Below are 27,657 nucleotides of genomic sequence, written 5' to 3'. Positions count from 1 at the left end.
AAAACTCCTGCCACTGTGACCTTTTGTCGCGTATGTCATAGAACCAAGACTGGAATAGAAGCAGGTGATAAAGCCACCTCATGGTGGGCAGCATTGGTGGGAAGTGGGCCTATTCTCCAGGAGGGACAAAGGGCCTTTCTAGCAAACTAAAATTTAAATACGCAATCGTCTTGGACTGTTTGCTAGCACAATTTACTGCATAGCAACCCATTTTTAATGGATAATTCAAGTTAAAAAAAAATGCTCCAAATGGTGCAAAAACCACAAACATAACTTAAATGATGCCAAGCACAAAGAAAAGCATCATCTGTTGCTCAAAATGGGTACAACAGTAATCATGCATCATGGAAGTTTAAAGAAAAACAACCTATTTTTTATCTCGGTTTTAAGTTCAGTTTGCTTGTAATAATTTTTTAAAGCCATTATTGTCGTTTGTGTTGATGCTGGAAACATTTCAGGTAAGTTTAAAATAAGTTACTCTGCGTAGATGCCTTCAGCATTTGCACAGTCCTAAATAAAACTTCTCTTCTTTTTTACATTTGATCCACTTGGCATTAAATAGATCTAACAGAATCTCATTATCCATTTATAGCACTTCGCTTTGCTCTTTGACATTTGACCTCATATCTCTTTGTGGTTTGCCCACTAGTGTAATGATTTTCTGTGAACATTCAGTCATGATCTTTGTTTGAGGACCAGTCTATTTTTGCCCTGCAGATCTGTCTTCAGAGGCCAAATCAGGAAGAGGTGATGTCATGATGGCTATCGCTTACAATGCTTCAGCCAGGTCCAGATGTACCGACCTCCTCCTCTCCTGAGGTATGACCTCAGTGCGCGTGTTCACATCGAACATCTGCTTGATGATCTGGTTGGAAAGAATCAGGTTTGATCTGGTGCAATACTTAACACTGGAGAGAAGTTTGTTGTATTACTGGAAATTACTGGATCAAATCAGTTAGAGGTTTGTGTGTCACTGTGTAATAATGTGTGCTGATGTATGATTACCCTCATATTTTTGGTGACTATTTTATCATTAGGAATATATTTTTGTTTCAGAAAATGTGGAAACTCCTTTGGCAGGAGTAAAGTTCAGGGTAAATCTAATAAATGTGAGTTGAGTTATTAAATTATTTCATCCACTTATATTTTGTCTCACTCAAAGCAGCGTGTTATTCAGTTACTTCAAAGATCAATCCATCTAGTCTATATCCATTATCATTCTCTTATCTGAAGTTGGGTTGCAGGAGCAGCAGGTTAAGCGGGGAAAGTGTTATCCCCAGTAACACTTTCAAATTTCTCCTGGGGTGTTCCAGGCATTCTGAGGCCAGATGAGACGTATAGTCTCTCCAGTGACTAACCCTACCTCAGGTACTCTTCCCACTAGGGAATGCCTCTGAAAACCTCCAACTGGAGGCGCCCAGGAGGCACCCTAACCAGAACCTAACCACCGCTCTACTCCAAAATCCCTCTGATCACCAAGCTCTTCAGCTTATCTCTAAGGCAAAGCTTAGCCACCCTATGAAGGAAACTCACTGTGGTGTATTCACAACCTTATCCTCGTAGATTTTACCCAAATATGATGACCATGGGTAAGGAATTGAACATGGATCTAAAGAACCTTCATCTTTGGTCTCAGATCTCTCGTCACCATAACAGCATTGCTCTGTTTTTTTAGTAGAAAACCATGGCAGCAGACTTTGAGGTGCTGACTCTCATCACAGCTGTTTCACACATAGCTGCGAATCATCCCAGTGCATGCTAAAGGTAACACCTGGCTGATATCAGATTTTTTCTTTCTTTCTGACACATGATCAGATTTTTATAAAATGTGTAATGTGTAATTACTTATTTACTCATCAACTGGTTGTGGCATTCCAAGTGTGTGTGTTGCCAGCAGGGAGGTTGCAGGGCTTACACACAGAGACAGACAAATGCTGACACAGAAGCAGACGGAGGTTTAACAGAAAGCAAGCCCTTTTGTTGAGGTCGTGAAACTGGTACAAAACAAAGGCAAAAGTCCAAAACATAAACAGGAACTAACGAAAACCTAAACTGGGTATGACACAGAACAGGGAGATACCAAGGTGGGCGTCAGGGGACATGAACTAAACAGATAATGCATAATGGGAACATAACAGATGCTCTGACAGGGGACAGAGAGAGACTCAGACAAATATACACAGGCAGGTGTTTAAAGTGGAGACACATGGGAACACAGCTGAACCGGATACGCTTAATGGAACAAGGGGAAGCAAAAAAGAACATGATGCACACAGGACAAGTGACTATCACAATACAACAGGAAAAATGCAAAAAAATGCAGATAGAGTCTGAGACACACAAACTTTACAAGAGCTCTGTTGAGCCAAACATTCCTTTAACTTTAACTAGTAATGACTTCATGAATTTCTTCACAACTGAAATTTTAACCATTAGACAAAAAATTTGTCATAATCATCTCACAGACGTACCATTATGTACAGCTACTGTCAGTACCATTCATATTTATTTAGAGTGTTTTTCTCCAATTGATCTTTCTGAGTTAAATTCAATAATTACCTCCTCCAGTTCATCTTTTTGACCTCATTCATTGAAGACTGCTCAAAGAAGCTACCATTAATTAATGTAGTTCATGCAATTATTACTTCTAGGCTGGACTACTGTAATTCATTATTATCAGGATGTCCTAAAAACTCCCCGAAAAGCCTTCAGTTGATCCAAAATGCTGCAGCAAGAGTACTGACAGGGACTAGAAAGAGAGAATACATTTCTCCTATATTGGCTTCATTGGCTCCCTGTTAAATCCATAATCGAATTTAAAATCCTGCTCCTCACATACAAGGTTGAATAATCAGGCCCCATCTTATCTTAATGACCTTATAGTACCATATCACCCCATTAGAGCACTTCGCTCTCGGACTGCAGGCTTAGAATAGGAGGCAGAGCCTTCAGTTTTCAGGCCCCTTTTCTGTGGAACCAGCTTCCAGTTTGGATTCAGGAGACAGACATCTTCTCTACCTTTAAGATTAGCCTTAAAACATTCCTTTTCGCTAAAGCATATAGTTAGGGCTGGATCAGGTGACCTTGAATCCTCCCTTAGTTACGGTGCAATCGGTAGAGGCTGCTGGGGGATTCCCATGATGCACTGAGTGTTTCTTCTTCAGCCCCTTTCTCACTCACTATGTTTATACACCTTGTTATTTGGTATTATTAATCTCTGCCTCTCTTCCACAGCATGTCTTTGCCCTGTCTTCATCCATTAACTGCCAACTGGTCTTGGCAGATGGGCGCCCCTCCCTGAGCCTGGTTCTGCTGGTGGTTTCGTCCTGTTAAATTGAGTTTTTCGTTCCCACTTATAGTATAAAACGCCTTGAGTCATCTGTTGTTGTGATTTGTCGCTATATAAATAAAATTGAATTGGACTGTATGTGAATCCATTTCAATCTCAAGCAGAATACACACCGAGGCAATTTAGCATCTCAAACTTACCTCGACTTTTACGTCTTTCCAAATAGAAAGAAAACCTGCACATTTTACCATAAAACATACATGATTAGTGCATAAATGACCAAACTTCTGAGCACATCAAAGTGCCCAGCCCCAGATAAACTTGTGTCAGCAGCTGGGTGAAGTTCAGCATGTCACCACCCAGCACAATGTGCTGCATCTGACAACTGTGCTATCAAGGGTTAACTGTCCCAGCTAACAAGTGACTGTGACAGCTGCTGTCAGACTCTGACACTTCTACTCAATAAACCAGGGCAGACCACCCTCCACACTGAGCCCAGGGAATCTCTTTGTCGTGGGTGAACAAAATTGGATGTGTGTGTGTATGTAAGTGTGAAGGGTGAGGGTTGGGGGTTGCAGGAACAGTGTCATTTTACACAGTGGGTTTAGATTAGAATTACAGCATTGTCTGATGAAAGGACCAAAGATCAAACCTCTAAAAGACCTCTGAGTGTCAGATGAGGTACGTATCTGCTGAGCATGCTCATCGAAAAACCTCAGGGCATGTTAGAGGACATCTTGACCTTAAAATGAAAAGCTAGTAGGGCTTCGGGGAGTGCCACCCTCTGATTGGTGCACCCTCTGTCTCTGTGCAGTGAAGGTAGGAGAGGTAAGCTAAGTGCCCCTGGAGACAGCATTCAAATATTACTACCCTGGACATTATTTCTAGAAGGACTTGCAAAAAAGCTGCACCAGATGAGCCACCCGTTTGAAATGTGAGCTGGCCCGATGCACTGCTGCCATGCCTTGCGTTACTGCAAAAAATTTGATGGGGCCTGCCAAGAGCCCTCGGATGGCAAAATGAATTTCATGTGTGAAGGAGTGTCATCTACGCCTGCGTGTCAGTCATCGTTAAGCGTTTCGACCCCGCACTAATTCATGGAAGTCTATGGAGCTAATGTTGTAATCAATCCTAACCCATGAATCCACTCTTCCTCCGTCTGGTTAGAGACAGGCAGCTCTCCAAGGTTTCTAAATGGCTCTGTGTGAACCCTGACCTAATACAGCCTACTACTAAGTGGTTTAAATGTTAATGTCCTGTCTACACATTTTACAGGCAGCATGTTGGCCTTGTAGTTCTTGTCCTGTTTTGGCCTGAGGTAGCGGATGAGTATTTGACTATTTCGAGAGCAAGAGCTCTTCTTTTAGACCCTTGTGATTTCGGCATCGGACAATAGAACCGAGCAAAAGTGGCGGTTGAGAAATTTTATGGAAATAAATGCATGTAGGAAATGAGTCTACATGCAAGGGTAAGGAAGTTAAACCTTGCTATTGTTGCAGTTATGCGCCTAAAGAAATTATGTTTAACGATCACATCTGATATTTGTCTTTTGTTTGTCTTTCTCAAGATGTGGTTTTACCATTGCGTGTGCCCTCTGTTTCCTTATTTTTCCTGAAGTTTCTCCCTTTTTTTCTCTTAGATGTGTCTATGCTGCTTGTGTACAGCTTTGTGAAAAAATTCTGGAGCCACCATTCATACGTTTTGCTTCCAATAAGCAGAATTTTAAGAATTTTTCAGTTGACGCAAGGGTGGCTGTCAAGAAGCCATTCTTATGCAAGGGAAACAAGAAGAAAAGGCTGAGGTATGCCAAGTTACACAAGAATATGACTGAAAATCAGTGGCAACAGGTCTCATGGAGTGAGGAATCCAAATGTGAAGTTTTGCATGCATGAACAGAGGAGGTCAGGAGCAAGTACAACCATGAGTTTCTAAAGGCATCTATAAACCACAATGGAGGCTATGTTGTGGTTTGGGTCTGCATGTCAGCCAGTGGTGTTGGGGATCTTATCAACATTATGCAAATATGAACATATAAAAGTACTGTTAGACATTCAGCGCCATCTTAAAACTAGCTGGCTGATAATAGTGTCACTTTTCAGCATGAAAGTGATTCCAACCCCACTGTCAGTTAAGCAAAAGCATATCTCGATAGAAAAACACATAATGTCACGCTCTCAATCATGGATTGGCCTCCCCGGAGCCTGGACCTGAACATTATTGAAGCATTGTGGGATCATCCTGACAGTGAACAGAACAACAGAACAGAGCTTGTCTAAAAGAGTTCCGGGTACATTTAAAAATAAAGCTGGCCAAACCAAACTTGACATTTTTAAGTCAAGTTAAAGGGTTTTTTTCCCCCTTATATACATTGTTATACTGTATTTTCATCTATGTTTTCCATTTTCACGGTAAAATATAAAGAAATAAGCGGTTGCTCGACATTTTTGTACAGTACTGTAGATTTTAACGAGCTAAATCTCCTTATCTAAACAATCACATGCAGCACAGTCATTTCACTAGGCGGCAGACCCTTTCTCATAATGCCAACAAGTTTATTTAGGTTAATAAGTAAACCATATGCTGTATATCAGCATAACAGACTTGGAGATAAATGACAAAGAAGTACTTCAATGAAAGTTGCTCTTTGCATTTATCTGCCAGCATCCTATTCTTATTCATCCATATTTATTTTCTCCATCTAAGGTGTCTGACCTCAAAAGAGCTCACAGTAGGTAAAATTCTCCTTCTCAGAGTCAGTTAGAACAAAAGACAACCTGATTTACAAACTCTTATCACCTTTGTGCCTCTTGAACACTACCAGTGGAGACTGGCAGGTCCATTATACCACAACAAAAGGTTGGTTTGTTATCCGTGAAGTGGCCACTTCATGTCTCCAAACTGCCGTGAACAGAGATCAAAGTCTGTTTGATGTTTTCAGATGCATTTTAAACACAGCTAAACTGAAGCAAGAGCATTCACGTGGTTTTCATGAACATATATATCTCCTCCATATCTGGTGGTGGATTTAGATTCATGGTGTGTTTATCCATGCAAATACAGCAGACCTAAGGCTGAATTCACATGCATGACAATCAAGAGAACTGGGAAAGAGCTGACCTCTCTGTCGCTCTTTCCTCGTCTCCATCCGCGGTTGGTGTCCTGCTGTGTGATGGCTCCACAATAGATATCGTCTAATTTAATCCACGCTGAGTCCTTGCCACTACAGAGCCAGTGTAAGGACAGGAAACCGCTCTGATCAGAATATGCATGAGCACTGTACGTCTCACATAAAAAGAAAAAGCAAAGTGAGTTGCAGCCATTACAGTATCTACTGTCATCATTACAATGATGAGGAACCCTCTGTATAAACATTTGGGTAGTTTCCTTGCCACTGATACAATAATAAGCACATAAGCAAGGTAAATAAGCAACGGTAATTGATTTTTATTTTTATTGCTCACATAATCTCATTTCCAGCGACTGCATGAGTGAATTTGTATGACCTGAAATGTAATTTGCTTCATGTTAGCCACTGCTCCAGAAATGCAAGTATTTGCATTTTGCTGTATAAAAAAGAAGATGGCCGATACTCGTCTGTCAAATAATCAAATTTGCCAGCAAATCTTTTGAGCATCTGTAACATCTTTTTTTTTCACCGTTGCATCCAGTGGTTCCCCAATATGATTCTGGGGCATGGGGGCTGGAAAGCATTGGGGGGGGGGGGGGGGGGGGGGCATGTGGGTGTTTTTAGATCACAGGCCAGTGACAAAGAAGATTATACTCCTATCAGTGTTGAAAAGGCTTTAAAATATTCTAACTTCTGCAATGGTAAAAAAATATAAAGCAAAATATAGGCAGATGTTGCTTAACCCTGTCCTAGCTGGCAGTTTTGTAGCTCTGGAGTACTGGAGTTGTCTATAATAGAGCATAAAACCCGTAAACTGCATTTAAAAAACAATATTCCAATGTGTTCTTTACATTGTTCATTTGTTTCTTTTTGTTAAGGTCACTTGTCGAGGTGGAGATCCATTTGACCACATTAAGCTGTCTGGGAAGCTTGCAACAATGACTAATATTTTATGAGCTGAGCTGTCATGTGTAACAAAGTGGAATTGTTTCCACTTTTTGTTTCCACTCTCAGAAATATTATGAAGCAAGGTACTTAGGTTCAGGGCCTGCTTTACACCAGAGAGCAGAGCACTAGGAAGCAGCAGTGTCAAAATCTGAAAGTGTGATGTGCGAATATAAAAGTTAAATTACCTTAATTGGAATATTAGAGGTTAAACTTTGCTGTTCTAATGAGATAAAACTCGATGAGTCTGTAAAAGCTCAGTAGGCTTTTCTCCCTAATAGGACTATAAATGTATGGGGTCTAATGAATGTGCTGCTGCCCTGTGTGTGCGTGTGTGTGAGGGGAATCCTCTAGCAAAAAAAAGTTTTGGGGACCCTTCCTCCTATCCCTTCTCATTATCATCATCATGATCATCATCGCCATCCCTTCCTCCCTCCCTTACACCCCCCACCTCCACCCACCCTCCCCGCTCGCACTGTTTTCCCAGATTTATTCACGTGCGGCTCGCTCCCGCCTCGCTCAGACATTCTGTCGCCAGCGCCGTGACGTCACCTGCGCCAGAAGCCTCCTCCGCTCTGAACGTTTCCCTCCGCCTGTCTTCAAGAGAATCTAGTCCCCCTCCCTCCTCACCGCAGCGACCCTGAACTTGATTAATGAACTGGCAAATACAGAAAGAGATGTTACTACACTTTTTTAAATATAATGAAAAAAACAACAAAAAACAATAACGATCGAAGCCCGTGTTTTTTTTGCCAGTGTTAAAGTATATTTAAGTCATCATTGTGTGTTTGAGCAAATTATTACACTGATAAGCCTGTGGTCACCCTTTGGACACTTTGTGGCGTTTTTGAACTTATATCTCATTTTTTCGAGGATCTCTAATAACATCTACAAGCTCTGACTGTTTAAAAAAGACTGTTTAAAGTTTACTTATCATTCAGATAAGTTATCGCGCTTTTGTCGCTTTTGTGACTTATTCACATCTGATCAGATAATGGGTTACTTCCCCTTGGGCCTCATGGTCAATTCAGAGTCTGCGGCACATGCACAAGTATGGACAGATTGGGCTCATTGGTGTGCAAGAAACTTTCATGTCCTCTGCAGCTGCTGTCCTGCAGGAAGGCTGTGTTTTCACGTGTCATCGTGCAGTACTCACTGGGACCCAAAAAAGCGTGCATCAGTGTCTGAGGAGGTGGGGATGGTGGCATGTATGAGCATGTTCCTGTGCTGACTGTGCTCGTGGGACACTTTTGTTCTTCTGGCTGAACTGTGCTTATCATGTCACAGTCAAAGCGAGACGGGAAACCGAGAGGTAGGCTTTAAGTTCAGGAGTTCACAGATAAACCACAGAGATGTGTCACTTAAAAACAGCCTCTCGGAAATATTACTGCTTTAGATAAAAGCGAGCTTTTTCAAAATATTTCCTCATTTACTCCCGATTGATGTCTGTTGTATTGGGGGAGACAACAGAGTGGTAAAGATTAAAGACTTATTACTTAGACTTATTATTTAGAGCCTCTTTTCCCCTGTCTCCCCAAAAACCCCGACATTTCACCTATCTTAACAGACACGTTTTGCACTAAAGAAACCCCACACCTTTGCACTAAAACCGTACCGTTTCGCTATTACATAATCCACTTCCACGCTCTCGATGAAGATGTTAGATGTGCAAAAAGTAGGTCTGCCTCTTGCCGGTGGGGCCGCATCTCGCGGCGGTGTGATACTGGCGCTCGGGAGAGTGTGAGACGGCTCCGCGACTCACTGACGCCAGGCCGAGCAGACCCACAGTCAGGCGGCGAGAGCACACAGGAGGAGCCAGCGACGCCGAGAAACAGAAAGCTACAGAGGAAGAAAAGGTGCGGTAAAGTTTTTCTTTTTTCACAGAATTATAAATGAAAACTGCCTTTAACTGTTTTTATTTCGGTAGCCACAGTGTGCTCGACTCTGTTTTTTTAAGGAAGTAGATCCCAGCAGTTATCCGCACATCACTGTCAGTTGGCAGCTTCAAACTTTTTTTCCTCTTTTTGCGCACAAGTTATCAGACAGCAGTGGAAATTTAGCCGCAAAGTTGTGTCTTGTACCAATTTTTTTTTACAAAAGCGGGAAAAAAGTGGGTAACTTAGGGAATTTAGCAGCAAAGGTTTCCCAAAAATGTTGTAGAAGCGAAGCTTTTCGTCTTAAAGCTAAACTCCCTTTAATTACCCTTAAATCACCGTAAAGGGTTCACCGGGACGAGCTTTTCCGTATTTAACCATGTAATCCATTTTCAGCTGGGAATGATGATTATTGTGCTATTTATAAACTACCGCTTTTCTTCTTTTTTTTTTTTGCTTTGCTTTTTTTGGGGGGGGGTGCATGCATTATGCGGATAAATGGGTGGTCTTTCTGTGTCATATGTTGTTATCTTGCTTCATCAACTAGCTGTTTAGTCTGTAACATTAAAAAAAGTGGAAGAAATGGCCACCAGTCGCCCGAGGGTTTCATCTTGTTCTGTGTAGAAATTAGTTTACGGTGACATTGAACAGAAAAACAGCCAAGCTTCTCCTTTTGAGAAACAAGAAATTGAGGATTTAGCAAGTTTTCTTTCCCCGTGATAAATGACTGAAAATGCTTGATAAACAATTATCAAGACTGCTCATTAAGTTTCTCATGATCACCTAATTAATTAGCTAAATCTCTTGATTTGAAGCGTTACACATTTCGAAATGTATCATATTTGGATGCCACTAAACCATATATCACTCTGTAATCAGTAAACACGTATTACACCTTGCCATTTTAAGCTTTAAGAAAGTATATTGTTGTAGTGTTTATTGATGTATAAAGACTTAACGTGGCTGTTCAGCTGATGCACTTCAGAGGACATGTGTCCCCATGTGTTTACGAATTTCTGCCTGTGTGAGAGTGCATGTGAGGGAAGATTGCAGAGGGAGGCAGAGACCTACAACAACTAGAGCTAGCTCTCTTGACATTATTGAAGATGACATATCAGATTACTCAAAGGACAGGAATTTGTCCTTGTCTGTGATTGCATTCTCAGTATGTTGTGCTTTAAGTTGTATTTACGACAGCTTTTTTTCCAGCTTAAAAATGAGCATGAAGCCTCTTGACTGTGACTGTCATTATCAGAGGCTTTTATGAGCTTGATATCTGCGTCGGTGAACACAAAGCATGATATTTTCCATCCACTGTAACAGCTGCTGATAACTAGTAAACTGCAAGGTCTCCATACGTTGCAGGTTTTCCTTTATGAGAGAGACTTAAACCAAAATAAACTCTTTAGTTGACAGTTTTAGACAAGCACTGTTGTTGTAGGATAAATAGAAGAAGAAACATGACAGATTTAAGTCTTGTGTCCCTGTGTCACTGTATGGTTGGATAACATGTCTGCTATGTGTTGGAGTGAAGTGTCCACCCTAACACAACACAAACCCAACGCTGAGTTACGAGCATGTTTGACATAGCACCATGAAAACCCATGTGTTTGATAGTTATGTCTGCTGTGGTAGATTGACATGTCTGGGACGCAAAGAATCTGATCCCAGTTCAACTTCATCAGAGTCTGAACCATCCTGACACTTCTTGTGCAGGTTTCTAGTGTTTTCCATATCAGCATTGGAAGGATGCTGAGCAGTGGATGTGACTTGTAGGAGCCCGTCAGGTCAATGCCATGACTGTGATTACTTCAGGTTTTGCTCTTAGACTGTAGTGTCTAGGTCTAGCTGTTCGGCGTTAATTCTAGGGCTGCTCATTTATGACAAAAGTCATTTCTCACGATTGCCATAGTGGCTTCATTGAACTTAAAATCATGCTATTTGAATGGTGAATATCCTTGACTCTTTGAATCAGTCTTTCAGGGAGAAAATCTGGAGTTTTATGGAATGACAAAAGTATTGTAGGTGGGGCTGAAAGCCAAATTGTGAGTGCAGCACAATAACTGTCTTGTTTTAAATATAGTTAGAAGCCAAAATTGTAATTAAAATTTGATTAATTGTGCATCACTAGCTAATGCTGTTTGCAACCAACTGAAGTAGTTATTAGGGAGCCTGGAAAAGTGAACTAATATTATATTACAGCAGATATGTTACTTTATGTTAGCCAGCAAATATCAAGAAGGTGCAGAATGCAATTATGCAAAGACATGCTGCTTTTGTAAGACTGTACAACAAGGAAAACTTGACAGGTTAATTATATATATATTTTTCATGTAAAATGTCCTTCTCTGTATTTATTTATTTATTTATTTTTTGCATAAAATGGCTAAAATTGGCAGCTTTTTTTGGTTGGCCCACAGTCCAAAGATATTTAGCTTGCAATAATATGAAACTGATAAATGTAGGACATCTGGCTAAGAAACTGGAACCAGAGATCTTTTGGCTTTTTCTTTTCTTTTCGTTTTTTTAAATGGCATGATTTAAATGACAAGTACTTCTAAGTACTAAGTACATTAGTACTAATTTTTCTTAGTACTAATGTTAATTTCTCAAAAGGATGTTAAAAATGACAGCTGGTCTCCTGTTTTAAAAGCAATTTGTTGACTCATTTAAAAAAAAAAAAAAAATTATATCCTAGCCTCGTTGTTAGAAATGGTATTCGTAAAGTAGCCTGTAGTGCATCCTTGTAGTGTCATGATTCACACAGTAATGCCCCTTGAAGGCTCTTGATGTTGAAGTACTAGCTGAAGAGACCAGATATGTGAGCGTTCTCCATATCTCTTCCTCCCAAACACTCAGCCTGTCTTAGATCTCAGGCATCACCATCACTCTCACTTACTTTTTTCCTTCTGTCTCTGCATCATTCCTCCTTTCTTCCTCTCGCTTTATCTATCACTCTCTTCTTTCCTGCACTCCACGGTTTATAGCCAGTGACTCCATTGAGCGGGGGTTAATGGAGGCCCTATCCAGGACCCTGCTGATAAATAATGTAGCTTCTTTATAATGCTCCATCCCCAGGGAGGGTCCAGAGAGCATCATTACTGCCTGCTCATCCTACACAGCCCAGGCCTAAATTGATTAACAGACACTGGAGCAGTGCAAAATGATCCATGGGGCTAGTGTAGTGGCTAACAGCTCGCACCAGGTGGGTCAAAGCCTTCGCCTGTCAGTGTCGCATCATCCCACTCTGTGCTCCCATTAGCCTCAGTTTCTGTCCAGTGGGCTAACTGATTGCCATAACAAGCTACCGCTAACGCAATAGTGAGAGAGCAATGCTCAGACTTGGCTATAGGTAATGTTTTTTATGGAGCTGTTTAAATGATGGTATCCGTTTCCATTTTCATAGAGGAGAGAGCAACGGCAAAGGCCACTGCAGGCATGTTTCTTTAATGCCTGTGTCACAGATTAGGGATGACGCTAAAAGTTTGATGGTTACATAGAAATTTGAAGTATGGATCATGTGTGGATTGAGTTCATTTAATAATTTATTTGGTTAAGATGTGTTTGAAACATTAACCTGACTGTGAAATCCTATGGCATTCTACCCATCTCCTTGCTAAGTGATGATGTAACAATCCTATTTTTTTTTTCCATTTTTTTCCTGCATTGCATTAATTTGTGCTTAAAAACATTGCTGCAGCATGTTCCCAAATAAAGCCTGGTGGGTTCTCCATGTATGGCTTATTTACACAATAGTGGTAGTACAGATTACACGTTTTACTACTGTTTACACTCACCACTGCAATTTTGAATTGCAAAGTCAGGTTTAATGTGACTTCTCCAACTAAAGTTCACCTTCAGGAGGCAATTCAGCTAAAAATTCATTTCATAATAATGATAACAATAATAATAATAATAATGATAAGAATAAGAATCTGGAGATGTTCATTCTATCAGCAAAATGCCAGAGAGTTTTTGGACGAGACCTTTATTATAATATCAGTATCTGTAAAGTTTTATTTGTACATAGATGGACACATGTATACCCACCAAATTATTTAACATCACCTGTGTTATAGTTCCTGGTACAGTAGAGTTTTCCAGGACCACATAAAACCACACATACATGACAAAAACAATACCATATATGCTGTTACTGCAGGACATAAATATTTTTCAGACACATATTCAGAAAGTTGGTTCACAGAAAGGCCGTTATGTCATGCAGGCATCCTAGTCTATACATAGATATAGGAAGAGGGGCACATTGGCGCCTTTTTGTTTTGACTGCTTCTCAGAAAACTCAAACTAGCATTGTCCAAAGAAGAAACACAGTGCCATATCAGGGCCTTTAAATAAGCATGTGGTCAGGCGAGCAGTCAGATGTTATTGACTGCCAGGGCTGGAAATATCTAAGAGACATGGCCTCCATCTGCAGCTGAATGACAGTACAGGATTGTTAGGTTTGCTCCAGATGTTACTGTACAAAGCTTTCTGGAATCCTCCATCTGAAATGCATTAAAGTTAGTCTTTGTGCAGTTAGTCCTGAACTTGTACTGATAGCACTGGTTGTTACTGAGAGACCATCAAAGAAGCTCTGTGGCTGGATGTGAATCAGAATAATTTCTTATATGTCTGGGTGGTGACCCTGACAGTAATATGATGATGCTGATGTTTACCTTTTGAACTGTGTGTTGTTTTTACACAGCAGACTCAGATCTCCAGTAAATGTTTTGTTTCATGTAGTTTGAAAATGTGCTCAGTCAGATTTACCTTAGACACTGACAAGGTCACCATAGAGATATAGTCTATGTCAGCTTTCAGAGATTTTTAATTTGTATAGATAGTCATGTGAATGGACGAGTTTATGCTACAACAACAGCCAGTAACAGCAAAGGTTGACTGGTATTATTTTTATTTGTATTTATTTTTTTCAGACCAAGAGAAATGCGTCATAAGTTTTAGGTTTAAAACAAGCAGGACAAGTGTCAGAAGCTTAGTCATACTTGTGTTTGATTTACACAAAAAGGTCTACACATGTTTTGTGTGTGTGTGTGTGTGTGTGTGTTGGGGGGGGGGGGACTAGCAGCAAGCCACTAGTTAATGTAGGGTGCAGTAGGTGTGGATTACTTAAAAAAAAAAAAAAAAAAAAAAACCCAGGACAATCAATGATGTCACCTTAATCTCATTTTGTAAAAAAAACCCACTTATTTGAATAAGTCAGTTTAAAAAAAAAATCCTGTTATTAGTGTTAGTAAGAATTTTAGCTGAATTCTCAAGTTTTGGTAAGAATTTTACTTGTCACTGTATATTTTTTTTAAATTGTCATTTTAATGTCTTTTTAAAATATTTTTTTGTTTAATGTTCATGCTTGCATACGATAAAGGAGGGCTACTGGGGCTAGTCCTGCTAATGTTGGACACAAAGAAAACTACTCTGACATTGTGTGTGTTTAAAAATGTAGTGGTCCTCATTTCAGTGACATTTAACCTAATTGTAGTAGTAGTATTTGTTTTGGGATTTTTTTTTTTTTAAGGTAGTAGTAGTTTTATTCTCTGTAATTATTATCAAGACAACATTAGCAATGGCAGAAAAAGTCAGTTGGTTTTGTTTGTTTGTTTGTTTTTTCTTGTTTTAAAAAAAAAACAAGTAAATTAGTAACCAGGATTATTACTTGTTATAATTTGGTGGTATTTGTCAGGGGCATAAGTTCAGAATAGTTATGATAATACAGGTATCCATAGCATTTACTAAAACCTTAAATGCCAAAGCCTCCTGATGCTTGTTGTGTTAGTAAAGTTGACCACCTTGACAAAACTAAGGTATTGTGAGTACATGCCATCCACTTTACTCAAATTTTAATTTTAATTACCTAAAATGTTTTTCACACCTAGTTTTAGCTTTTATTTAACTGTAACAATCTTGGTATTAATACTTGCTCCTCATAAATAGAACAGTTAGTTTGCAAATGAAGTTAAGGGCAACATGACAGAAATCCAGTTTGACTACCCGTCCTTAAACGTTTCACTAAAATGAAAAGATGTTCATCGTGAAAGAGTCTGAGGGAAAAAAGTCAGGGATGGTCAATTCAGGAAACATTTTTTTTGTTTCCTGTCCTGCACCTGTGGAAAAGCCTGCAAGTCTCAGCAGAAGGAAGTGATGTCACTGTTGTTCAGGCGATGACACATAAGATAAAACACAGTCTGTTTCTGTTAAGGTGGCAACTCTTTTGTCAGTATTAAGATGTAGTTTTCCCACCAAATGTCCCGTCCTTTGAACAACTGTAGTTTTGTATTACTTTTTAGATGAGCCGATTATATACAGGCTAATTATAGTTTTAACTTGCAGCTTTCCAGTCAGTGTGGTTGGCAGTAGTAAGTGTCCACGGCCTCCACAACACATGCACACAAACACACACACACTTTGTAAATGGCACCTGTTCGTATCAGACTTCCCAGTCCAGATGCCAGTATGAGGTAGCTTACACAGGCAGTAGTTGACAAAGATAGAAATCACTATTCATCCCATAATCTGAAGGGCCAGGAATAACTACAGAGCAGCCTTAATGATGTATTTGTTCCTGCTCTTAGGAAATCCAATATACTGCAGGCTTTACTGTCAGAGAGTGATGCACACTCACCCACGATCGGTTACAGATAAACGCTGGTGGATTCCTGACACGCTGTTTATTTGATTCAAGGATCACATTTGAACATTCATCTGCAGCCAAACCTCAACCATAACTCTGTTTTATCTGCCTAATTGCATTCAGGCATAACTTGAAAAGAAGGTGGGACGAGGAGTGCTGAATGTGCTCTTGTTTTCCCTTTCAAAAGCCAAAATGTGTGTACCTTCTGACTACTGAATTGCTCCCGTGGGACCCCAGTGAATAGGCACATTTATACTGGGGTTCGCATGCACTTCCTTTTTATTGTCCTACACATTGCCAGATTCCTGCCCAGAGCCGGTGTGTGGTGTTGAAGCTTTTTTGATCGCTTGCCTCAGCAGGTTACTCATTAGAAGTTTCCTTCCTCTGAAATCTTTTAAAACTCATACTGGATGTTGTCAAGCACACTATTTTACCTAGCAAGTTGTCTTTGCACTGTTGAATCATAAAATCTCATAGTATATACACAATACGTTTAATATTCTTAGAAAATTAAGCTGAGAAACAAGATAAGAATAAGAGATAAGAAAGAAAGCAATACTAAAAGCCTTGATCATATCGGTGTGAATCAATATGCTGTCATATTGCCCTTCCACAGACACACAAACATTTATTTGTTTGGTTATTTAACAAGACAGTCTCAATAGTCTCTGGGTAGGTCAGAGTAAAATGTACAAATGACCTTCAGAAAAGCCACAAAATACACTAAAAATGTATGATGATAAGTTTACAAACCTGGAATTAAATAGTTTTTAATGTTTGATTTGCCAACCCCTGACTGCATTACATGATGCAGCTGTTTCTGTTAAAGTTGCGCACTTTAAATAAAGTTCTTGACTAAATATGATCTTCCTGTGTGTTTGGGAAAAAATGTATTTAGTAATCGATGCGTCTAATCAGGAAAGTAATTGACATTAATTTCAAAATCTGATTTTGTTTGAAAATATCAAGCAAATTTGACAGAACTTGCTGGTTTTTACCTCTCTGATATACAGATATTCTTTCATTTCTGCTATTCTTGACTGAATGGAATCATTTGTTCCACAAAGATTTTTCCAGGTGTTTTGCTGCTTCTCTCTGTGGGTTGTGCTAACTTTGCACATATAAGAAGTCTTCTCCTGTAAATGACATCAGTAATTGGTGGTAATGTGACAAGACATACAGACAGGAAGCTATTGGGAGAATGTCTGGTTAGGGCTGATGATCAGAGGAGGGTGTCCTCTGTGACTCTCCTGCCCTTTTCCCAGAACTCATGACTGATATGACCAGACCAGCTGTATGGGTGAAATCATTGCTTGCTTCATTGCTTACACAGGCAGGTCTGCTAGTGCCGTTAAAGAGGAGGAGGTGATTTATGTTCATGTTTTGTAGTTGCAGCAGCTTTGTGAGACAGGCAGGCAGTGACGTGTACATCTTTTTGTGAAGGACTTTAACTTACACTTGGAACTTATGCTTATACTTCTTCACTTAAACTTCTTTTTCTTTTTTTCTAGTGACTGTGAAGAGGACCTTATCTTGCATCTTGGAAGCCGAGGATTATAACATAAGAAAACAAACAAATAATATTTAAACCTTTGTGTTCAGTGACTGGACAGTGTCCAACGACTGGTTGCGCTTCCTTTAGGAGTGGGGAGGAGGGCGGCTTGGCCAACATGAATGTCACTTCGCTCTTCTCCTTCACCAGCCCAGCCGTGAAACGGCTGCTGGGTTGGAAGCAGGGAGATGAGGAAGAGAAATGGGCAGAAAAGGCAGTGGATGCTCTGGTTAAGAAACTGAAAAAGAAAAAGGGAGCCATGGAGGAGCTGGAGCGGGCTCTCAGCTGCCCAGGTCAGCCCAGTAACTGTGTGACAATCCCCCGCTCACTGGATGGACGGCTGCAGGTGTCTCACAGGAAAGGCCTGCCCCACGTCATCTATTGTCGGGTTTGGCGCTGGCCTGACTTGCAGTCCCACCATGAGCTGAAAGCGCTGGAATGCTGCGAGTACCCCTTTGGCTCCAAACAGAAGGATGTGTGCATCAATCCCTACCACTACAAACGAGTGGACAGTCCAGGTGAGTGAAATCCCGAGGTAACTTGAAACGGCATGCCTCTACACCATAGGTGTCAAACTCTGGCCCGCGGGCCAAATTTGGCCCGCAGCCTAATTACATTTGGCCCGCGAAGCCATACCAAATTACTATTAGAGCTGGCCTACTGGTATTATACAGCTAATATATTTATTGTTTAGTATTAAGCTTTGCTTGTTCCATATTCAGTTTTTCAGCAAAATGTGTTTGAGTCCATAAGAAAAGATTCATTCTTATATCTGGAGGAATAAATATATTTCAATAAATATTAACGTTAGCCCGCGACTTTGTTCCAGTTTTGAATTTTGGCCCACTGTGTATTTGAGTTTGACACCCCTGCTCTACACTGACCTTAATACCTGTATAAGATGTGCAGACTCTTTGACAGTGTCATAATAAATTTTACATTTCACTCTTAAAGGTACTCAAACTCAGATACTTTGCAATTTAAGTATAGATGACGCCATGAGAGAAAAGATTGAATGATTCCATGGAAAGTATAATACAAGTATTGTAACTGTAAAATGAACAAAAAATCTACACATTTTTCAATTCAAGGACACTGGGACACTTGGGTTTAGACTAATGGTGATTTCCTGGTTTGGTTTTCCTGGCCTTCTCATATTTATCATGACAAAATAACTATTAAAAACTTTTAGGATCCTCAAGTTTCTATATTTTCCTTTCCATTAATCAGTTCTGTATATTTTTTTTTTGTATGTTGTTTTAGTTACCTTTCTGTTGTCTGACAGATTTAGTCCCTAACCAGAATGTCCATACAACATTTTATTTACATGGATGATCACAGAGAGATGACATTTAAAAAAAAAAAAAAAAAATTATTATTATTATTGTTAAGGAGAGGTTCAGGAGGGTGGCCACTTGGAAAGCGGCAGGGCACACACAATTAGATTTAATATATATAGTCAAAAAACAACACTAAAAATGACTTTACAAAGAAAAAAATAAAGATCTCAGATAAAAAAAAAAATAAACTCAGGATAATGTCTTTTATAAAAGTTTTTGTACTACCCGAGTTTGAGTTATTTCCTTGCCTAGGTTTGTCCACTGCTTTGGGGTTCTACCTGCAAAAATAAGACAAATCAAACACAAGCTGGCCTTTAACTAAACACAAAATGAAAGTTAGCTGACAAGATAAAAACAGCTGTCTGCGGGGTGCTGTGTGGGTGGGTGTGTGTGGGTGTGTATGTATGTAGCAGGAAATTCCATCTGGGGAGAATGAGGGCTTTGTTTTGGGCATGCTCAGTACTGCAGGCTCTACTTTTTTTCATACAGGCAGACACACTCTCAAACTTGCACGCATGTCACAAAAAGTAGAACACACACCCACACACACGTATGACTGCAGGCAGTTTCTCTGAGGATGGCTGGAACAGGAAGATACTTAGTCTCTCACAATAGGAGGAAAGAGTTGTTGGCTGCCTCACATACGCTTTGTTTTCGCAGCGGGTGGAAGATGGGGCTAAGGTGATTTAACCCCACAGCAACTGTCTGGCCACACGACTCCCCCCACAACCAACACCACAACACACCCTATTTTTCCTCTATTAAGCCAGCCCACCTACTCAAACACATCCTGCCAATTTCCCTTCAACCTTATACATAAAAGCACAGCTGTCTGACTGCTCCACAAATAGCCTGTAAAATAAACATTTATTTATATATTGATCCATTGGCCTATTGCAGCACATTCAGGCTACCTGCAGGAATATAGACAGCAACCCGAGTCTCATCTAAAGTTTCACCACTAGCTTTATTTATCTGCACAGGTATTTATAGACACAAGTGGAGTGTATCTCTGTGGTTTGTACTGCACCTGAACAGCCTTCAGCCAGGATATTTACCCCAAGTGATGAATTCCACAAGAACAGCTTGCTTCAAAATGTCTTTTTTAGTGCAGAAACCTGAGAGCCTGGGCCAATACTGCTGGCTAAGACCTACTGCCTGGAAGCTGACATTTGAAAAACGTAGCGACATCTGTGCGCAGAATGTTGAATCATGGAAAGTGCCAGAAACAGATTTCCTTTGTTGTGCTGGAATCAAATAACTTATTGAGTTCAGATGTATCTTTTTCTACATGGGTAGAGCTTGATATGATGAGCGGTTAAAGTAATTATCTTTCTTTGTTTTGATTTTTTTGTTTGTTTTTTGTGGGTGGGGGGGTTTGAAGATTGAGATTAATGAAGGATTTACCTCAGTGGGTGATTGTGGTGTTAGATGAATCAGAGAACACTCAAGGTAAGAGAAAGAAATGAAACAAGTAAAGAATTTGATGTCCAGTTTCCTTTTCTGATAAAGTGCTGTCAAAATGAACTAAAAACTGAAGCCAAAAGATGATTTTGAAACAGTGGATATCTGATCTTGTACATCACATCCCCAAGAGACCGGATCAGCAAAAAAAGACAAAGCATGCATGCATTTCAACATAAATATGTTTTGGAACATCACAAAATAAACAACTAAAATAATTTGCCACATGCTTGTTTAATTGTTCCAGACCTCCTTTAGGCCCTACACATTGAGGAATTTTGTAAGAAATAAAAACATTTTTTAGACATAAGCTACATCTACAAGTTACCTAATGAATGTTCTAACGCTACAGTTATGTTAGCCAACTGATCTTTGAGCAGTTCTGCACCAAAATGAAGTCTGTACAAAAAAATTACCATTGATTTACCTTGTACCTTGTTGTTGGACCACGGTGATGGTTTGTTTGTAGCCACTTGTTGCTGGGTTTCAAAAATGGCGGGTTTGATTCTTGTAAAAGAGTCTCTCTCAGGGCTCATCCCAAACTTTACCCTAGCCAATCATTGGCAAGCAGCCTGATGCCACATTTTCTGCTCAACTCAGCTCTCTTGGAACTCTGGCCCAGTAGATATTGAAAAAGCACTTCTAAATTTGTTTGTACGAGTAAATTGATTTGTGCATGAAAGGTTTGTAAGTACGATTTATGTACTCATTTGTGTTTACATACTGTTAGTAAATGAGGCTGAATGACTGCTGTCGCTGCTGTTTTGGCTGGCAGATTTTACATCTCCTAGTTTATATCAATATATCATTTTCACCCACCTCTGATGTTAAGCATGGAAAAAAAAAAAAAAAAAATCTCCTACCTTCCTTATAGATGATTAGCTATTTGGGGGGGGGGGGAAATTTGCAAGCTTTAGTGTCACATAATAGGACATTCTGACTAACGGGTGGAGTCCAATTTAACTCAACTCGGTATATTCTCTCTGAACACCATTTGTGTGTTTCTTCCTCTACAGTGCTGCCACCTGTCTTGGTACCGAGGAACAGCGAGTTTAATGCCAAACATACGATGTTGCCTCGCTTTCGCAACCCCTTACAACAGAACGAGCCACACATGCCCCAAAATGCCACCTTCCCAGAATCTTTTGGTCAGGCCAACACCTTGCCTTTCCCACATTCACCTGGGAACAGTTACCCAAACTCACCTGGAAGTGGCAGCAGCGTCACCTTTCCTCATTCACCATCTAGCTCTGACCCCGGCAGTCCATTCCAGATGCCAGGTAGTAATTATTTTTCTGTTTTCTTTCTCCTCCTCCACTTTTCCTCCACTTTAAAGCTCACTTTACTTTGCTCTGTCTCCTTCCTCATGCAGAGACCCCCCCTCCTGCCTACATGCCCCCAGAGGAGCAGATGAGCCAGGATTGCCCTCAGCCAATGGACACCAACCTCATGGCTCCACCATTGCCCCTGGAGAGTAACAACCGGGCAGGTAACCATGTTAGTTACTGTCTTGCTTGCGCACACGCACACACACAAACACACACACACACACACACACACACGTTTTATGTGATATCTGCAAAAAGCTGTCTGTACCTGCTCACCTTTTTTCTTTATACCTCTTTTTTTGGGGGGGGGGGTGTATTTTTTTGCTTGTGGTCACATGGAAATGCACAAAGTGAAAACTTCAGTGAGGCCACTGTTCTTTATCGTGTCAGATAAAACGGCGTGTGGGCAGGGCATGCTAGTTTACAGTAGGCTTTGTCTGTGGGTGCAGGCTCAAGGGAAGCTCAAAGCCTCAGCAAATTAAGACAGGCCTCAGAGCCGTTTTATGGGGACTATAAAAGCTTAGGCTTATGTCATCTTTGCGGCTGGTAATGACTTAAAACTTGTTAACGATAAGGTTCACTAATTGCCTCCTACTTTTAAATCTAAAATGCGGTGCAGTAATTGCTGCTATCTTGACTTTGTGTTGTAGACTTTATTGTGCTACACAGACAGCAACTGAGCACTACATTCATAAATGCGTAACAGACTAGGCAGTGGACATGTATTGGACTCCAAAGCCCTTTGATTCAGATTTTATAGCTTGTTCAGTAATCATTTCTATCAGTAATCCAAAGACCTGGATTACAGCTGTAAAGAAGTTTGATGGTAGACGATGGCAGGTTTTAAATAAACCTTCAGGCTACCCAACTATAGAGACAACAAAGGTAAATTGTAGGGATGTGCGCAACTAGTCAACTAATCATTGTTATTGTCACTAGTCTGTACCAAATCTACTAGTTTAATCTGTTTTACATTTTAATTGATACCCAATCCTGGCCCTTATGACTCGACTCAAGATAAGTGGAAGAAAATGGATAATTTGTTTTCTTATTTTAAATTTTAACTTTTAATGACGTGGTTGTCATGAATTTTCAAATAGTGTGCATCATTCAAAATACACGGCACAATGCAACACACTTTTTTTAGTTACAGTTCAGTAATTTTTCAGATGTTTGTCATATTTTGATAATACGTGAAAATATTTTATAGTAACATGTTTGCTTATCATATTTAACATCAGTTTATTTTAAGTGTTCTTCTTCTTCTTCTTCTCAGTTTTACACTAGTTGGTTAATCTAATTTTCTTAGTTGCACAGAACATCCCTAGGAAACTCTAGTAAAATTGTCTGATGTAAATATACTTTTAAGTTTACACATTGAATTTCTGGTTTCAAATTTTCAAGGGCTGAAACATAAGCTATGTAGCATTTTAATAAGAATCACAATACCTCGTTAGTATTTAGCCTTTCAGGTTGGAGACCACTGATTTACCTAATTAAGCTGTTGGCTATGTGTTACTGACCTAGCATAATTATCACTTATTCACAAATTGAATTATACCTCAAATCATTGGTTGAAATAGTTACTTGTGTAGTTATGTTTGGTGGTATGTCTTCTGGAACCTCTTCATTGTTTGCTCATGTTGTTGGTGACAAGATGGTGTATGGAATCAGTGACAGTTGGCATAATGTTGATTTGTCAGACATTTGATGACATTTGATGGCTAAATAAGCATCTGAGATTTCTAAATTGGATGTCTAAGGTGTCAGCTCATGTGGGCTGGACTTGTGATCAGGTGATACTCTGGGACTGAGCTTGATTTTGACCCTTTTTAGAAAAAAAAATTACTGTTTAGAGTTAAACCCGTAAATGGCTGCACTCTGCAGTTATCTGCTGGTACAAACGCTGATAAAGCTCTGACTTTTGCCTGAACTTTTGTGTCATTAAAGCTTAGAGATTGTGCCCATGCATGCTGACAGTAGAGCTGTTAAAAGTTTTCCTGGCAGTTGGAGTTTTGGGGATTTTTTTTTTTTTTTTTTCCAGTTCTCTTCCACAAGCTGCATCCTGTACAGGGGAGCAGGTTTCTATTGTAGGCCAGTTCTGGGAAAGGGACAGACAAAACACACCTGCTAGCCAGTGCCACGCTACAGAGGAAGTTTGGGAGAAGTATGCGCTTAAATAAACATGATTTATTCCCCTTACAGAGAGGGGGTGAGGCCAGCTGGCACCAGCTTACCCTGAGATACCAGGCTCAGCGAGCATGCTCGTGTCCCGTCTATTGACTGTTTGCCTGCTCAATAAACCCTGGCATGCAGACCACAGATGGCCTTGACACTTTAGAATACATCTGCATTGATTTGGGTTAGAATAAATATATGGAAATATGCTTGTTTATGTTTATTTATGGTTATAGGCAACATGGAATAATTTGAATGAAAGAAGAGTGTGGAGGAATTTGATGAAATATTTGGTTTCCTGTCATCAGCTTCTCTGCACACGACTTTTAAATGCGCCTCACAATTGTGCCTGGTGTGAGGCATGTAGCGTGTACTCTATTCACTCTAGTGACTTGTTAATGTGTTTCCTGTGCAGATGTGCAGCCTGTGGCCTATGAGGAACCCAAGCACTGGTGCTCTATTGTTTACTACGAGCTCAACAATCGTGTTGGAGAGGCCTTCCAGGCTTCCTCCACCAATGTGCTCGTCGATGGCTTCACAGATCCCTCCAACAACCGCAACCGATTCTGCCTCGGCCTGCTCTCAAACGTCAACCGCAACTCTACTATTGAGAATACCAGGCGGCACATTGGCAAAGGTACAACATGGAAAACCTGTCAGTGACCAAAATGAAGCAATTGTCTGCAGACTAGTCTAAATCAATTCATGTTGTGAGCAGGGACTGAGATGTGGCGAGCAACGGAACGACAAATTGACTAAACGTTCCAGTCTGTTGATTTCAGGTTGACCACACGGATGTTTGGCTTCTTTTGATAAAAGTGACTCAACCACAATGTTAATTCATCTGATAATACTCTAATACTCTCTATTAGGCGTCCATCTGTATTACGTTGGAGGGGAGGTGTATGCAGAATGTCTGAGTGACAGCAGTATCTTCGTCCAGAGTCGTAACTGCAATTATCACCACGGCTTCCATCCCACAACTGTATGCAAGATTCCCAGTGGCTGCAGCCTAAAGATTTTCAACAACCAGGAGTTCGCTGAGCTGCTGGCTCAGTCTGTCAACCACGGCTTTGAGGCCGTTTATGAGCTCACCAAGATGTGCACTATCCGCATGAGCTTTGTTAAGGTAGTCTGGTTTGAATTTTCCTTCTAAAAAATGTAAAGTTTTTGGACGATAGATGTTTAGCCTTTTACCTTTTAAAAAAGGTTTATATGGTCTATGGCAGCAGTTGTACAAACAGCTGAGCAGCCACACACACAGTATTTGTTTGATGCTGTGCAACATAATTCCAGTTAAGAATGAAACTATGTGCCTGCCTCTATTTTGTGGTAACACTGTATAATTTGACAGTTATAAATTAAATTCTCATAAAACTACAATAAATACACATTAATTTTTACAGATAATCTTTCATTTTAATGTCAGCCGATGGTCTTTCACAGCTGAAAGCAGATTTATTACACCATGAATTTTCTGTCATTCCACACTTAAACTATGCCCTGGTTTTAAAACTCAGAAGTTTTAAAAACAAGGCACTTTTTTAAGGTGAAAATTAATTTAAATGTGGTAAAACATCTATAATGAGACAGTCCAAAAATAATTAGTATTTTCCATTTTCTTTTAAATCCACCAACTTGTAAGAAAATAAAACCTGTGTTTTTGTGCTTTTCAGGGCTGGGGTGCAGAGTACCACCGCCAAGATGTGACCAGCACACCCTGCTGGATTGAGATTCACCTGCACGGCCCCCTGCAGTGGTTGGATAAGGTGCTGACTCAGATGGGCTCCCCTCACAACCCCATATCCTCCGTCTCCTAGGCTTCACTGTGCTCGGCCCCGTGGCTGTCCATACCCCAGCATTTTGGTTTAAGTAGCGAGAACAGGGGTTAGCTGGTGCCAGACTGGTTTGTGTTTGAGTCAGACTGTTTGAAGTTTTGACTGAAATACAAACTTTTCCGGGACCTTTGAGGTTGGGCGGGTTGTTAAATGGGTTTGTTCTCTACTTGAAGGATGTCTGAATTGGGCACATTTACAGACTGGGAGAGGAGTAAGCAAGGTGAGCGTGATGCAACTGGAAGATACTTGATCTCTGTGACCAACTGTAATAATTAGACCATCATACTCATATTGATGCAAGTATCCTCTTTGATCTTGTTCCCACAACATTTTTTTTCATCTTTCTACTATTCTGACTCATAACTAGTTTCCATTTAATTCTTCCCTCGGAAATCCTGATATACAAATGTAGTCACAATAATTTTGGGACATTCCAGGTCGCCGAAATGCAGTTGGTTTCTGTTTTCTGTCCAACTGCAGTCAGGTTGGCGTGAAATGTGCTTCTGAAATGTAAACTGTTAGCAGGAAAATGTTCATCTCCAGATATGTAAAGAAGTGTGCTGGGTTGTCAAAAATGTTTCTTAGGTTATAATAAGTGAGAGCAGTTAAAGTTATCTGTATAACAGCAACATAAAATCCGCTATTACAAGTACTGAAGAATAATATGAGGGCAAAATTAGGGCCGTTTGAGCATTTAGTGTAGGGTTTAGTGTGGTGCATGGCACTCAAAGGGCATTTCAGACATAAACAGTTTTAAGTGTTGCTCATCTTGTGTTTCAAATGAATTTTAAGAGGAAAAAACGGATAGTGTTTAGATATATTCACTATTAGATTATGTGCTGTGCAGTCTGGTTTTGCAAAGCCTAGTTTGGTTAGTGTAGTGTTACACATTTAAGACTGGTAGCTGAACATGAAATGAAGCGGAGGCAAACACAAGTACAGTGTAGTTTGTCCCCTGCTGTATTCTCTGCAGCTGAATCTTATGTGTCATGCAGAGTCGAGTCGCATTGAGGACATTAATATTTCAGTGACTGCGCCTCATCATCTTATTACATTGAGCAAAACGTGTTAAATGACTGTTATGGGAAAAAGTTGAGCATTCAGATTTTAATCATGACTGAGAAAAGGGTGTCAGCTACTGACTTCCCCAAATCCTTTTTTTTAAATAAAATGCAGATTTTTGCCATTCAATTATTTTTATGCTTTGAGCAATCCTGTTTGCTGTAAAACTATTATACTCTTTACATTCTTTTTGTATTTTTTGAACATTTTTAGTTTTGTTTGCACTTTCACATGTTGCCTCTTTGTTTTGGTTTTATTTTGTTTTCGCTCCCTCTGTCTGGTTTGCTCAGTAAAAACTCCCAGAAAAGCAGTTTTATTCCATGAATATCAAGTCTCTACTGGAAGAGTCAATAAATTTGTTTCATTACTTGCAATATTTCTGTCTCTTTCATGACCACTGTCTCTGCATGTTTGTCTTTGTGTGTCTCGGTTTAATTACAGGCCACCCATGCTAAGAAAATATGCATCATGTATTGTTGGGGACTTGCAGAAACAGCTGGTGTGTGTATGTGTGTGTGAGAGTACATGTGCTTGTACTTGTGTAGGGACATAAATCGTTGCACCCAGTCAGATTTTGGGGACAAACAGCAAATCCCCTCATTAATTATGTTTTTAATGAGTAGACTTGGTTTAAGGTAAGAGTTAGTCAAGTGGGAAATGAATGCAAGTCACTGTAATGTCCTCTGAAGTGATGGAAGAGCTCCTCCTGTGTTTGTATGTATATTTGGAAGTAGACCTTCAATTAGAAACGCACAATTACAAGAGCATGTCAAAGCCAACTGCACCAGTGTTAAGCATAATTGCATTTTCAAGTAAATTGCATGGAAATGCATAAAATAACCCCCCACCACACACAAACACACCTTTATTTAAGACGCATGTTGTGATGGCACTGTAACAACCTTCCAGGAAGGTCTTCTGGAAGTTGGTGACTGGATGGTTTGAGTGTAGCTGTTTCATTTGACTTTGTGATGTGGGTGGCATGGTTGCAGTGTGGTTAGTTCTGCCGCC

At 40.1% G+C, this 27,657-nt stretch overlaps 1 protein-coding gene across 1 annotated transcript; it reads left to right on the top strand.

Moving 5' to 3' along the window:
* Window positions 1-9,047: 9,047 nt before the first annotated feature.
* Window positions 9,048-27,022, top strand: smad1 (SMAD family member 1). The gene is made up of 7 exons (XM_003449670.5): window positions 9,048-9,217; window positions 17,396-17,954; window positions 21,257-21,520; window positions 21,613-21,729; window positions 24,162-24,383; window positions 24,619-24,875; window positions 25,423-27,022. Exons 2-7 carry the CDS (start codon window positions 17,555-17,557, stop codon window positions 25,564-25,566), a joined length of 1,404 nt encoding a protein of 467 aa, XP_003449718.1. The 5' UTR covers window positions 9,048-9,217; window positions 17,396-17,554; the 3' UTR covers window positions 25,567-27,022.
* The last annotated feature ends 635 nt before the right edge of the window (window positions 27,023-27,657 follow it).

The sequence above is a fragment of the Oreochromis niloticus genome, linkage group LG6, assembly GCF_001858045.2.
Source record: "Oreochromis niloticus isolate F11D_XX linkage group LG6, O_niloticus_UMD_NMBU, whole genome shotgun sequence".
NCBI classification, from domain to species: Eukaryota; Metazoa; Chordata; class Actinopteri; order Cichliformes; family Cichlidae; genus Oreochromis; species Oreochromis niloticus.
This window is presented reverse-complemented; position numbering and strand designations above follow the sequence as displayed.